This window comes from Halichoerus grypus, chromosome 2 (assembly GCF_964656455.1).
Source record: "Halichoerus grypus chromosome 2, mHalGry1.hap1.1, whole genome shotgun sequence".
Lineage (NCBI taxonomy): Eukaryota > Metazoa > Chordata > Mammalia > Carnivora > Phocidae > Halichoerus > Halichoerus grypus.
In genome coordinates, this window is record NC_135713.1 from 120,308,475 (window position 1) to 120,321,391 (window position 12,917).

Genomic DNA, 12,917 nt, shown 5'->3' on the forward strand with positions numbered 1-12,917 from the left:
GAATTGTGCAAGACTGTTGAATCTCAGATCTGTACCTCTGAAACAAATAATGCAATATATGTTAAGAAAGAAAAAAAAAAAAAAGAAGAATGTAGCAGGAGGGGAAGAATGAAGGGGGGGAAATCGGAGGGGTAGACGAACCATGAGAGACGATGGACTCTGAAAAACAAACTGAGGGTTCTAGAGGGGAGGGAGGTGGGAGGATGGGTTAGCATGGTGATGGGTATTGAGGAGGGCACGTTCTGCATGGAGCACTGGGTGTTATGCACAAACAATGAATCATGGAACACTATATCTAAAACTAATGATGTAATGTATAGGGATTAACATAACAATAAAAAATTAAAGTAAAAAAAAAATGAGAGTCAATTCTCTCAAACCCTTTGACTGCTTTATCAACTGAGTTTATGTAGTATTCTAAATCCTTTGTTGTCATTTCAGCAGTCTTCACAGCATGTTCACCAGGAGTAGATTCCATTTCAGGAAACTACTTTCTTTGCTCATCCATAAGAAGCAACTTTTCATTCATTAAAGTTTTATCATGTTGCAACAGTTCAGTCACATCCTCAGGCTCCACTTCTAATTCTCTTGATATTTCTACCACATCTGCACTTATTTCCCCCACTGAAAACTTGAACTCGTCACAGTCATCCATGAGTGTTAGAATCGACTTCTTCCAAACTCCTGTTCATGTTGATAGTTTGACTTCTTCCCATTATGTTCTTAATGGGATCTAGAATGGGAATACTTTCCAACAGGTTTTCAGTTTACTTTGCCCAAATCCATTAAAGGAATCACTATCTGTGGCAACTGTAGCCTTACCAAATGTATTTTCTTATTATTATAATTAAGACTTGGAAGTCAACATGACTTCTTAATCCATGGGCTGCAGAATAGATATGTTAGCAAGCATGAAAACAACATTAATCTTGTTGTACATCTCTCAGAGCTCTTGGGTGACCAGGTGCATTGTCCATAAGCAGTAATACTTTGAAAGGAATTTTTTTTTTCTGACGGTAGTTCTCAATGTTTGTCTTAACATATTCAGTAAACCATGTTGTAAATAGACATGTTGTCATCCAGGCTTTTTTGTTCCATTTATAGAGGACAGGCCAAGTAGATTTAGCTTAATTCTTATGGGCCCTAGGATTTTTGGAGTAGCAAATAAACAATGGTTTCAACCTAAAGTCAGCAGCTGCATTAGCCCCTAACAAGAAAATCAGCCTGTGCTTTGAAGCCAGGCATTGACTTCTCCTCCTCTAGCTATGGAAGTCCTAGATGGCATCTTCTTCCAATAGAGGGGTATTTTGTCTACATTGAAAACCTGTTGCTGAGTCTAGCCACTTTCATGAATTAGCTAGATCTTCCAGATAACTTGCTGCAGCTTCTATATAAGCACTTGCTGCTTCACCTGGCACTTTTATGTTACGGAGATGGCTTGTTTTCTTAAACCTCATGAACCAACCTCTGCTAGCTTCAGACTTTTCTTCTGCAGGTTCCTTATCTCTTTCAGCTTTCACAGAATTAAAGAGATTTTAGGACCTTGCTCTGGATTAGGCTTTTTGGTTTAAGGAAATGCTGTGGCTGGTTTGACCTTCTATCCAGACCACTAAAACTTTCTCCATATCAGCAATGCAACTGTGTTGCTTTCTTACAATTTGTGTGTTCACTGGAATAGCACTTTCACTTTCCGTCAGGAACTCTTTGCATTCACAACTTGGCTGTTTGGCACAAGAGGCCTGTCTTTTGGTTATCTCAGCTTTTGACATGCCATCCTCACTAAGCCTAGTCATTTCTAGCTTTTGATTTAAAATGAGACATGAGACTCTTCCTTTCATTTGAATACTTAAGAGGCCATTGTAGGGTTATTAATTGGCCTAATTTCAAAATCATTGTCTCAGGAAACAGGCAGGCCCAAGAAGAAGGAGAGAGATGGGGGAATTGCCTATCAGCGGAGCAGTCAGAATACACAAAACATTTATCAGTTAAGTTCACTGTCTTATATGGGTGTGGCTTGTGGCACACCAAAACAACTACAATAGTAATATCAAATACCACTGATCATAGATCACCAGGACAAATATAATAATGAAAAAGTTCAAAATATTGCAAGAATTACCGAAATGTGACACAGAGACACAGAGTGAGCAAATGCTGTTGGAAAAATGATGCTGATAGAGTAGCTAAATGCTGGTTGCCACAAACCTCCAATTTGTAAAAAAAAAAAAAAAAAAAAAGAAGAAGAAGAAGTAACAGCTCTAAGTTTGACAAAGTGAAGTGCAATAAATTGAGGTATTCTTGTAGGAGGATTTTTTGATAGTACAGATGAAAGAAGGTTTTGAATCCTGGAGCAGTAATTCCTTGAGAATGGGCATCCATGATAGGCGACAACTGTCTTGGAGAGATGTCTCCAATTGATCTAATTATCTTTTTGCTTCAATTACCTTCTTAGGCAAGGCAGGCCAAGGTTAAACGACTCTTTCGCCCCATCGAGGAACTAAAGAAGGAGTTTGAGGAGCTGAATGTTGTCATTGAGACTGACATGCAGATCATGGTACGGCTGATCAACAAGTTCAACAGTTCCAGCTCCAGCCTAGAAGAGAAGATTGCTGCACTCTTTGATCTCGAATATTATGTCCATCAGGTATCGTATTTCTTTGTCCATAAATCTGACTTTTAAGTAACATTTTCAACAGCAAACCTTCCTGCCCTAAATCCTGAGAAAACAGCATCAGCATCTTTGCTCCTCTCTCAGGGCGTCTAGTATTTTTAACCTAGGCCAATAGCTATTGTAGTAAGATACATTCTAGAAGAAAGGGCCAATCTCTTTTTCATTTGCAGTGTTACGTCCGTTATTTTTCAACACCTATCATACAGCGGGGGCAAAACAGCCATGGTCTCTGTTTTATGTAGCTTATAGTCTGGAAGCAGGAACAATTAAATCATGAACAATGAACAATAAAATGAGATAATTTAAACTTAAGATTGTGATAAGGGCTCCAGAGAGTAGTGTGGGAGTATATAACGGGGGAACTTAGCCTAGTCAGGGGTGTTGGGGAAGGCTTTTGTAGATAAAGTTTTATTGCGACACAGCCGCATCTGTTTCTTTATGTATTGTTCTATTGTTTGGGGCTGTTTTTATGCTACAGTGAGGGGTTGAAGAGTTGTGACAGAAACCCTATGGCTCACAAAGCCAAAATCATTACCATCAGGCCCTTTGGAAAAAGTTTGCCAACCCTTGAATCAGAGTTCCACAGGCAGAGGAAACAGCATGTGCAAAGATTTTGAGGTTGAGAAGAGCTTGGAGAGATTAAGGGCCTGGGAAATACTGGATAGGGGAGCATAGATAAAGTGGAAAGGTTAGAGATTCAGAGAGGTGGAATTGGGAATATCACGCTCTATGATTTTATCCTTGATTTTAAGAACCAATGGAGAGTTTGCAGCAGGGAAAGGACTGATCACACTTGTGCTGTAATTATAATAGTTAATATTTATTGAGCATTTTCATAGACAAGGCACTCAAGTGCTTTATACATACCAATTCATTGAATTCCACAGCTGCCTTATGGGCCCTGTTACTAGTTCCATTTTATCACTGAGGCAAATAAGACACAGGTCAGACCTGATATTGCCCAAGGTCACCCAGTTAGTGAGTGGTAGAGCTGGGATTTGCAACAAGGTCTGTCTGACCCTAAACTGTGCTCTTAACCTTTTGGTCATTCTGTCTCCTCTAGGATACTGGAATCGTTTGAATGAAGCTCAAAAAGACATAGGTAGATCTAAGGAGAAGGAGCAAGAGAAGTCGTTTATTTATTCAATAAATTTATTGCATGCCTGTTAAGTCCCAAGAGCTATTTCAGGCACTTAAAATACATCTGTGAACAAAATTGGAGCTTAGCTTCTAGCGGAGGCAGATAGATAATAAATATAACTAATAAGTAAATTATGGACGGTGTGTTTTAAGTTGATAAATACTGTGGGCAAATAAAAAGTAGTTCATGGTAAGGATTGGCAATATTGGAAAGGAGCATCTCAGGAGAAACAACAAGTACTAAAGCCCTAAGGTGGGAGCATGTCTAGTGTGTTTGTGGGATCAGAACAAGTCAGTGTGTGGTTGGAGCTAAAAGAAGAGAGAGGGACGTAGGTGAAGCTTAGACAGATAATGGGGGGAAGATCATAGACCGCCTTGTCGAGCATGGAAAAGAATATGAAACTGGATGTTATTAAAGGCTGTTGAGCAGAAGAACAACATGCTCTGACTTATTTTTAAAGGATCCCTCCACCTGCTTTGTTGAGAATTAGAATGGAGGCAGGGGGTGTGGGTAGAAGCACGGAAACCAGATAGGAGGCTATTGCCGTAATTCAGACTAGGGACGATGGTGGCCCAGGAAGACTGTGTAATCATAATCAAAAGCTTGTTTGAGATCCTCATCAAGACACAGATCTTCAACATCCTCCCACACATGACTGCGTCCTTGTTCTCTATAAACTAGGCTAAAAGACATTCTTTCTTTCTTTCTTTCTGATTTTGTCAGCCTTTGTGGTGAGAGAGGATGAGTGTATACTGTATCTGCAGGAATTATGATGCGGCCTCTTCATCTTCTTTCTTTGCTCATAACTCTTTCTCAGGACTCAAATAGCAGGTCTATGATCCTCTTAGAGAGAAAGTGGGCCTGAGTTCTCTTTCCTCTTTCCTGTGTTTCTCTCCAGGGTGAAAAACAAGAATTCCAACAGCTTTTCCGTTACAGATATTTAAAGGATTAAGGATCTTAGAGGTTATTGGCCAACTTAGTCCTGCTCTGATCTTGGCAGCTTTTATTTTTTCTCATTTAACATACTTGGGTGGATCTTTAGGTATCAGGTCTCTACAGACTCTTCCTTTAGTTGAGCATAAAAGGCCAAAATAACTGGAGAGCTGATCATACCTAGAGGGGAGTGAGTACACAGGAGGCTAGCAGGGCCCTGACAAAATTGTTTTTTTCCATGCAAGTCAGCCGGTTATCTGGCGTTGTTGTCTCTAGGGTGACGTCCTATTCTGCTTTCATGAGTTACTGGGTGGGGTAAACACTTTCTTCGACATCACCTAACTCAGTCTCAGGTCAGACCAAGAACCGGTTCCCTCGTGAGGCCAAACTTGCTCTCTTCGGCAGAAGAGTCATAAATGTTCTGAGTCATTGGCCTTTGGATTGGAAGTACAAGGTCCTTGCTTTGGGCTGGTATGTCAGGCTATCATGCAACAGGTTGAGTTGTGATTTCGTGGGGGAATTAAAGAAGACACAGCTTAACCTTTAATTCTAGTTGTGATGGGGAATTCAGGTAATTTAGTGCTAGCATTGTGGAAGATAGGACTTCTGTTGCCAGGAACTTCACCAGTCCACTGCTGTTCTCGACTCACTGAATAGAAGCTTTGAGGAGCCATGGGGTTCAAAGACCCAAACTAAATCTGACCAAGGATTCCTCACAGCCATATTGGAATTCATATATTTCTATATTTTTATAAAGATTAATTTTTTTTTTTAAAGATTTTATTTATTTATTGGACAGAGAGAGACACAGCGAGAGAGGGAACACAGCAGGGGGAGTGGGAGAGGGAGAAGCAGGCTTCCCGCGGAGCAGGGAGCCCGATGCGGGGCTCAATCCCAGGACCCTGGGATCATGACCTGAGCCGAAGGCAGACGCTTAGCGACTGAGCCACCCAGGCGCCCTAAAGATTAATTTTTTTAGAGGGCGCCTGGGTGGCTCAGTTGGTTAAGCGACTGCCTTCGGCTCAGGTCATGATCCTGGAGTCCCGGGATCGAGTCCCACATCGGGCTCCCAGCTCAGCGGCGAGCCTGCTTCTCCCTCTGACCTTCTCCCCTCTCATGCTGTTTCTCTCTCTCTCGCTCTCTAATACATAAATAAATAAAATCTTTAAAAAAAAAAAAAAAAAGATTAATTTTTTTAGAGAGAGCATGCACATGCACGTGGGAGGGGTGAGGGGCAGAGGGAGAGAGCATCTCAAGCGGACTCCTCACTGAGCACGGAGCCTGATGTGGGGCTCGCTCCCACAACCCTGAGATCATGACCTGAGCCGATATCAAAAGTCAGACGCTTAATTGACAGAGCCATCCAGGCGCCCCAGCCGTATTGGAATTATTAAACAGGATCTATGAAAAGCAAAACCTTGTGTTTGGAAAATGGTTGTGAATTACTTATGAGGTGTAGCTTCTGTCTGCCCCATGTACCCTAGGGCAGTGTGTTTGCCTTTCTTCAAATGTCTCCTCAATTATTTAATATAGTGTCTCCCTTTGTCTATGTCCTGTTCTCTGATTGTCTGGCCAGAGCTCTGGTTCTCTCTTTTCCTCTGGAGTGTTAGCACAGTTCCTACTGTCCTTCCCCATGTGCTCCCTCCCTCTGCCTTGAGTTTCTGTCTACCTGTCTCACCCCGTCCTGAAGGCAGCCTGGGGAAAGCTGTGGCCCCAGACCTAGATGTGGAGCTGCAGACCTGGGACCTGATCATGCCTTCTCCTGTGTGATGCTGAGCAGGGCCCAGATTCTGGAGCTTGATCTTCTGAGTGTACAGTGGGCAGAATGACTCTTTTCTTCCTCATCTTCAGTGAAATAACAAATGAGAAAACATATTGAAAAGGTTGAGGTGCTTATATAAATGTTAGAATTTATAACATCCTGAATTGTCTTTGTAGTAATAAAGACAAACTACATCTGCAACAGAACCTCTATGACTTTGTGTTGCTTTGGGGCTGTTAGACTGGCAGCCACTCCATTAGGAACTCCTACCAGCTTTGACAAGTAGCCACCCCAGGCACTGAATGACAGGACTCTGAGCCATGGCTTTGTTATCCAGAAAACTTGGAAGGGGGGAGGATCAAAAAGAGGCAGTGAGTTCTTAGATTTTAGAACTAGAGTGTGTGAGGGCGCCTGGGTGGCTCAGTCGTTAAGCGTCTGCCTTTGGCTCAGGTCATGATCCCGGGGTCCTGGGATCGAGTCCCACATCTGGCTCCTTGCTCAGCAGGAAGACTGCTGGAGACCCACTCCCCCTGCTTGTGTTCCCTCTCTCGCTGTCTCTCTCTCTGTCAAATAAATAAAATCTTAAAAATAAAAAACAAACTAGAGTATGTGAGAAAGGAAGGCTTATGAAGTATTATTTGTACTTACATCAGCCAAACACCCTGCTCTGAGTCTCCCTAGTTGGCTGGCCTATGGTCCAGTGATAACTCCTCTTCGTAAGGACAGATTGAGGAAGAAAAATCCCAGCCCTGACTTGGGGGCCCTTATGGCAGAGCAGACTCCACGCTTGTTTCGGGACCCTGGATTGGCCATCTCTTTAGGTCTCTGGTATCAGGGACCCATCCATTTTGTTGGCACAGATGCCCCGGGTTGCCTTTTTTACTCACCGTGGAGTTTATTTCAGTAACGTTTTTTTCTGATCATATTTGTTCATTGGTTTAACAGTTACTTATTGAGCACCTAAGTATACACTCAGCATTGTTCTAATCACTGGATCTGCAGCAATGGTCAGGCAGAAAAAAACCCTGTTCTTATGGAGATTATATCAGAATATATAAAAATGATCTTCTAAGTGGTGAAAACAGTCTAGGTCCACCCAGGAACAGGCAGAGTCAAAGTCCTTCAAACTCAATTTCTCTCTTAGAGTCTTTGTCTAGTTTGGAAGGGCACAGTCAGGTAGGAAACAGAAGCATCTGGAGGAAAAAGGTGGATAGCAGTCATGGTGTTGGGCTAGCTTCCTGCATTTTCCTGATGATTTGTAGAGTGGGATCAGACTGTGGGCAAGAGGCAGTCTTTGTAGCAACAAAGGTATTTCCAAGGGAGATTGTAGTTACTGCATGGAGAAAATAGGATCCAGTGACCTTTCTTTTTCTTTTTTTTTTTAATATTTTATTTATTTATTTTGACAGAGACAGTGAGAGAGGGAACACAAGCAGGGGGAGTGGGAGAGGGAGAAGCAGGCTTCCCGTCGAGCAGGGAGCCCGATGCAGGGCTCGATCCCAGGACCCTGGGATCATGACCTGTGTCGAAGGCAGACGCCCAAGGAATGAGCCACCCAGGCGCCCCTCCAGTGACCTTTCTGAACAAGTTGAGTTTTCTTGTTCCAGGATACTAAGGAAGCCTGCGGAGTGAGATTCCCTATCGAATAAAAGGGAAATAGTCTAGACTTGGGGCTTTGGACCTTAAAGGGTGGCCTAGACCAGTGCCATTTGATAGAATTTTATTTGATTATGGAAATGTTATGCACTATCCAATAATAGCTACTAGCCAGTAACACAGGCCTAGAGTACAGCCTTTGAGGGAGAGACTTCTGTGCAGATTTTATCACACTTATCCTCAGAATCAGTCAGCCTTAGACTGTATGAAGTGAGGAAGAGAGAGGACTTCTTTTTTTGTAAGTGTCTGCTGCTTCCATTACTTGTACTGGGACTGGACATGAACAGGAAGCATGGCACCATTTAGTAGTCCTGATGATGCCAGATCTTTGTGTTAACAGCTTGTACATTAGGAGCAAGCTTTGTGATTCGTTATGGTTATAGCATTTTCCAGGACATATTTGGCAAAAGTAATAGCTAGGTGCCATTTCAGCCATTTCCCACGCAGGTGCTCATAAATCATGTTAGATGAATTCGGAAATCTCAAATTTAAGAATTTGTTATTACAGATCTTTTCTAGTTGGTCACAATGGCCACCATTGCTTTTTACTTGACTTTTTAGGTTTTTTTGAATACTCACCAAAAGAAAGGCAATAAGAAGGGCTCTTCTTTCCTTGATGGCTGTACCTTTGTTGCAGATGGATAATGCACAGGACCTGCTTTCCTTTGGCGGCCTTCAAGTGGTGATCAATGGGCTGAACAGCACAGAGCCCCTGGTGAAGGAGTATGCTGCGTTTGTGCTGGGGGCTGCCTTTTCCAGGTGAGCAGCATGGATGGACATCCCATTGGCCAGGATTGTTGGGGCCCTTCAGGTGAAGTCTAGCTTTACTTTTGGCCTGATTGGCCTGGAAGAAGGTTACACTTGAACTCTTGCACATCCCTATACACACATTTCATTGTAATCCTAGTGAAACTAGGGTAAGAATTTGATTCTGCCCTTATTCCAAGTAGATAAGAATTTTCACCGTGTTATTACCATGTGTGACTCTCTGTTCCTTCTCATCTTACAGATATATAATAATGTATTTTAGGTCACATTCTCTGTTGCATTCAAAGCTAATAAAAAGTTAGACCACCCATGGCTGGTTGAGTGGAAGGGAATGAACTCTAAGAGTTGATCCTTTTGCAATGAAGCTACATCTGGTGATGAATAAATGTTGAACCTGACTGAGGAGGGCCTTTTGGGGGGAATATGCCTTCTCCTTATTGTCTGGTACCAATCAACATGCATTCAGGTTATTGTACTCTTTGGGTTGGGATTTGTTTAAATTTCAGTTAGTCTGGCTTATGCTAGAAGAGTGATAAGGCAAGAGGAATGGGGACACAGCATCTCTTAAGAGTGGATGCAGAAAGATGTGTGGGCACCACATCATAATACTAAAAAAGTCAAGATGTCTTCAAGCTGCAGTTGGTCCATTGGAGCCACAGTTCCTTCCATTTTTGAAAATCTGTTCTTAGGACTATTTGTGCTTCTAAAATAGGAACCAGTTATTCTGATTCTTGGTGCAAAGGCATGGGTAGTAGCTATTAGGGGTTGCTCTGCTAGGGTGCAGGGATTAAGATGTTGCAGGAGAAAGGCTATTGTAAACATTTCTGCCATTGTAGGCTTTGTTTTGAAAAGATTTCCTTTGCCTTTCATCCTTATTGTTATTAATCAGAATCTCAGACTGATGTCTCCTCACTGTGAAAGGCTGCTGGGTCTTTTCTTAGTAAATTGAGGGGCAGAGCTGGTAAGGCTGGAAGAATTGTTTCCTGAGGGAAGCTGAGCACCCTGCAGGACCTGCTTAGACCTTCAAGCCCTGGTTCTCCTGTGGTTGTATTTTTGACAGTGTAGGCTTTGGCTTCCAGGGCACTCTGCCTCCCTTGGTCTCACCTACCAGACCCAGACAATCTCTCAGGAAGCCCAAGGAGATGTTTGCGTGTGGCTCTACTGGAAGGGTGGAGAATCTGTGCGTTTGTCATAGGTCGCTGTGATTTCAGCCCTAGAGAGAAGTCCAGGGTCTTATCCTTACAGCTTCAGAGGCTTGAGAACTTATGGAAGCTCACTTTTTGTTTCTCAAGCTATGAAATAACTAAATCAAACATTATTAACCTCTCTCCCCAGACTCTTTTTGGAATTCTTTCCTATAATCCCAAGTACCTTCTTTCCACTTTCAATATGAGCAAATTATCCTACATGTCCCTTGCCACTGCTTCTGGAAACACATTTCTTGGGGGAAACTGTGTAACATCTTGTGTCACATCTTATTTAAAGAAGACTAACTAAGTAACTTGAGAAGCATGCATTAAGCCTGCTTAGCAGGCCATAACTCACCCAGGGGTGTGCCAGTATGTGGTGTTATTAAGACTTATCCGTGGTTGTTTTAGCATGAGACCATGTTAACATTTATGTAGCATCACTAAAATTTAAATAGAGATAAATATAAAATATCGCAACTTAGTGTTTTGGTGGCAAGCAAACTGCTATATTCAAAATGTTCTAGCTGGGTTTTTGATGGCCCACTGGAGGGCAGTTACAGTGATGGCATGGTATGGCGCCAGAGCTTTTGGAAGCCAAAAGCAGGCTCCCTAAACATCATGAAAATGTCAGTGTTTTATGCAAAGAGGAACTTGGTGCAAGGTAACTCTTTCTATGCAGAAAAGCAGGCTTCAGTGCTCTAGTCTCATAGTCATTATTGACTCCTAATGTCCTAAGTGTAGGTTTTGCAGCTCCCTACACACACACACACACACACACACACACACACAGTGTGTGTGTGTGATTGGATGAAGTTGCTCTCTGTCACAAGGGCATTCAAGGGAAGTGAGCATGGTGGAATCATGGAGTCCTAGCGTTTGGGGGTGTTATTTAGATACCATTTCTTCTAGTTTTCTGCTAATGGGTAGGAATACTGCTCATTCAGTCCAGGTGTTTGAGTATGTGGGAGGACAAGGCAGACCACTGCCCCAAGAGTCAGAAAATCCAGGTTCAAGTCTAGTGTCTGTTATTTACTGACGGTTTACCCATGGACAAGTGATTTTACCTTTCTAAGCCTCACCTTTTCATCTGTTAACTAAAAGCAATGATAGCCGTTTTCTGCATTTCATAAGGTTGAATGAATATGAAGTAACATAATATACAGGTCCCATGGAAAAGCTTATAAAGCACCTGTCAGTGATAAGTGGTATAACATCATCATGCTCACATTGTGTCCTTTTTACTGTAAGTTTTCAGTATAAGGCAATTTTTACTTCTTATGTTTTCACAGTACAAAGCTTTATCTTCCTGATTTTCTTTTCTGCTTATGTTCTACCGCATGTATCTCTCCGTGCTAATCTTGATGCTTCATGAGAGTGTTTATTTGCCTACTTGGGTTAATTGCTTAATAAAGCCTCCACACACAATTCTGTGGATAAAGAGATATCTTGCCTGGTGTTAACCGTGAAGCAATTATTCCAAGATCAAGAAGAAAGAGTTGACATAAATGTAATTGACGTGACCACTGAATGTTACATGGTTCCTGAAATAGTCTGTTCCCTTATTTAAATATTATTCACACTAATTTAGGGGTCACCAACACTCATTTTCTGCTGTTTGTTGCCTTTGTATAAGGCAGGTCACGCTCTTGCATAAGAAGATAATCGGAGATAGGGAGATAAGTGTCTGATGCCTTTGGCAGCTTCATCTTTTCATGGTTTCTTTCTTTTCTTCCCTGCTTTCCCATCTCACTGCCCCTTCCCCCCATCCTCCATGTCGCCCCTCTTGCCTTCTCTCTCTCTCCATTCCACCTCCTTTCTTATTCTTCAAGTCACTTATTTTCACTGGCCTTTCCCTAACCTGATACCATCTCATGAGGGCACCCATGTGTATCTGTCTACAGTCTGACCTACCAGGAGTTTTGGAGTCCCGGACAAGTCATTGTGCTTCTGTGTGTGAGAAGTCTCACAAAGGCCTTGTGAATTTCAGAGGCCATGCAGCCTTCTGTAATCTGGTTTTGGTTTTATTTCTCAAAGTAAGAAGTACTTTGGCTTCTCTGCCAAACTACTAGCTGCCTACTTTTGTTTATCTCTTATCTCCCTATATGTAGCCTTTACCATTTAACTGTCAGGAGTTAAATTATCAAGAAACTGATGTGCTTGCCCCAGGGAACCCTGGCTTTTGCTGTTCTCATGCCCCTGTCTCCATCATTTTTCATGTTTTATATCCATCTTTAGTAACTCACATTCTGATCTGCATATGTATGCATTATTATGCAATAAAATGGGATTGTAGGTTCTCACTGAATGCAGTACTTTTGTTTGAATGTCCACAGTTTGCAGGGGTCAAGGACCTGTGCCTGGTACAAAAAAGGATATACATGTGCCATCAGTCATACTGCAGTTATGTTCTGTTATGTTGGATCCCTGGAATAGGATTCTGTTCTAGCCTCTCCTCTTGGAATCTGCCTTGGAACCTCCTTAGCAGATTTTGTGTTAGTTATATCTCTTTATAAAATGAATGTCTCCCCCACTCCCAGCCCTGCACCCCCTTATCCCACGCTTTGTTGGCTCTCTGGTTTCCTCAGTTATACTCATCCCACTAAAGTTTTACCAGCTCATTTTTAAAAAAGATTTTATGTATTTATTTGACAGAGAGCACAAGCTGGGGGAGCAGCAGGCAGAGGGAGAAGCAGGCTCCCCACTGAGCAGGGAGCCCAATGTGGGACTTGATCCCTGGTCCCTGGGATCATGACCTGAGCTGAAGTCAGACGCTTAACTGACTGAGCCATCCATGTG

The 12,917-nt window shown here is 42.4% G+C and overlaps 1 protein-coding gene across 4 annotated transcripts in view; it reads left to right on the forward strand.

Annotated features, from left to right (window-relative positions):
- SIL1 (SIL1 nucleotide exchange factor) overlaps positions 1 to 12,917 on the forward strand; it is a 249,978-nt gene that overhangs the window by 179,103 nt on the left and 57,958 nt on the right. For all 4 annotated transcript variants that reach the window (XM_078067459.1, XM_036088846.2, XM_036088847.2 and 1 more), the window contains 2 exons: positions 2,453 to 2,644; positions 8,801 to 8,922. In XM_078067459.1, coding sequence (XP_077923585.1) covers positions 2,453 to 2,644; positions 8,801 to 8,922 — 314 coding nt within the window. The remainder of the gene's footprint in view (positions 1 to 2,452; positions 2,645 to 8,800; positions 8,923 to 12,917) is intronic.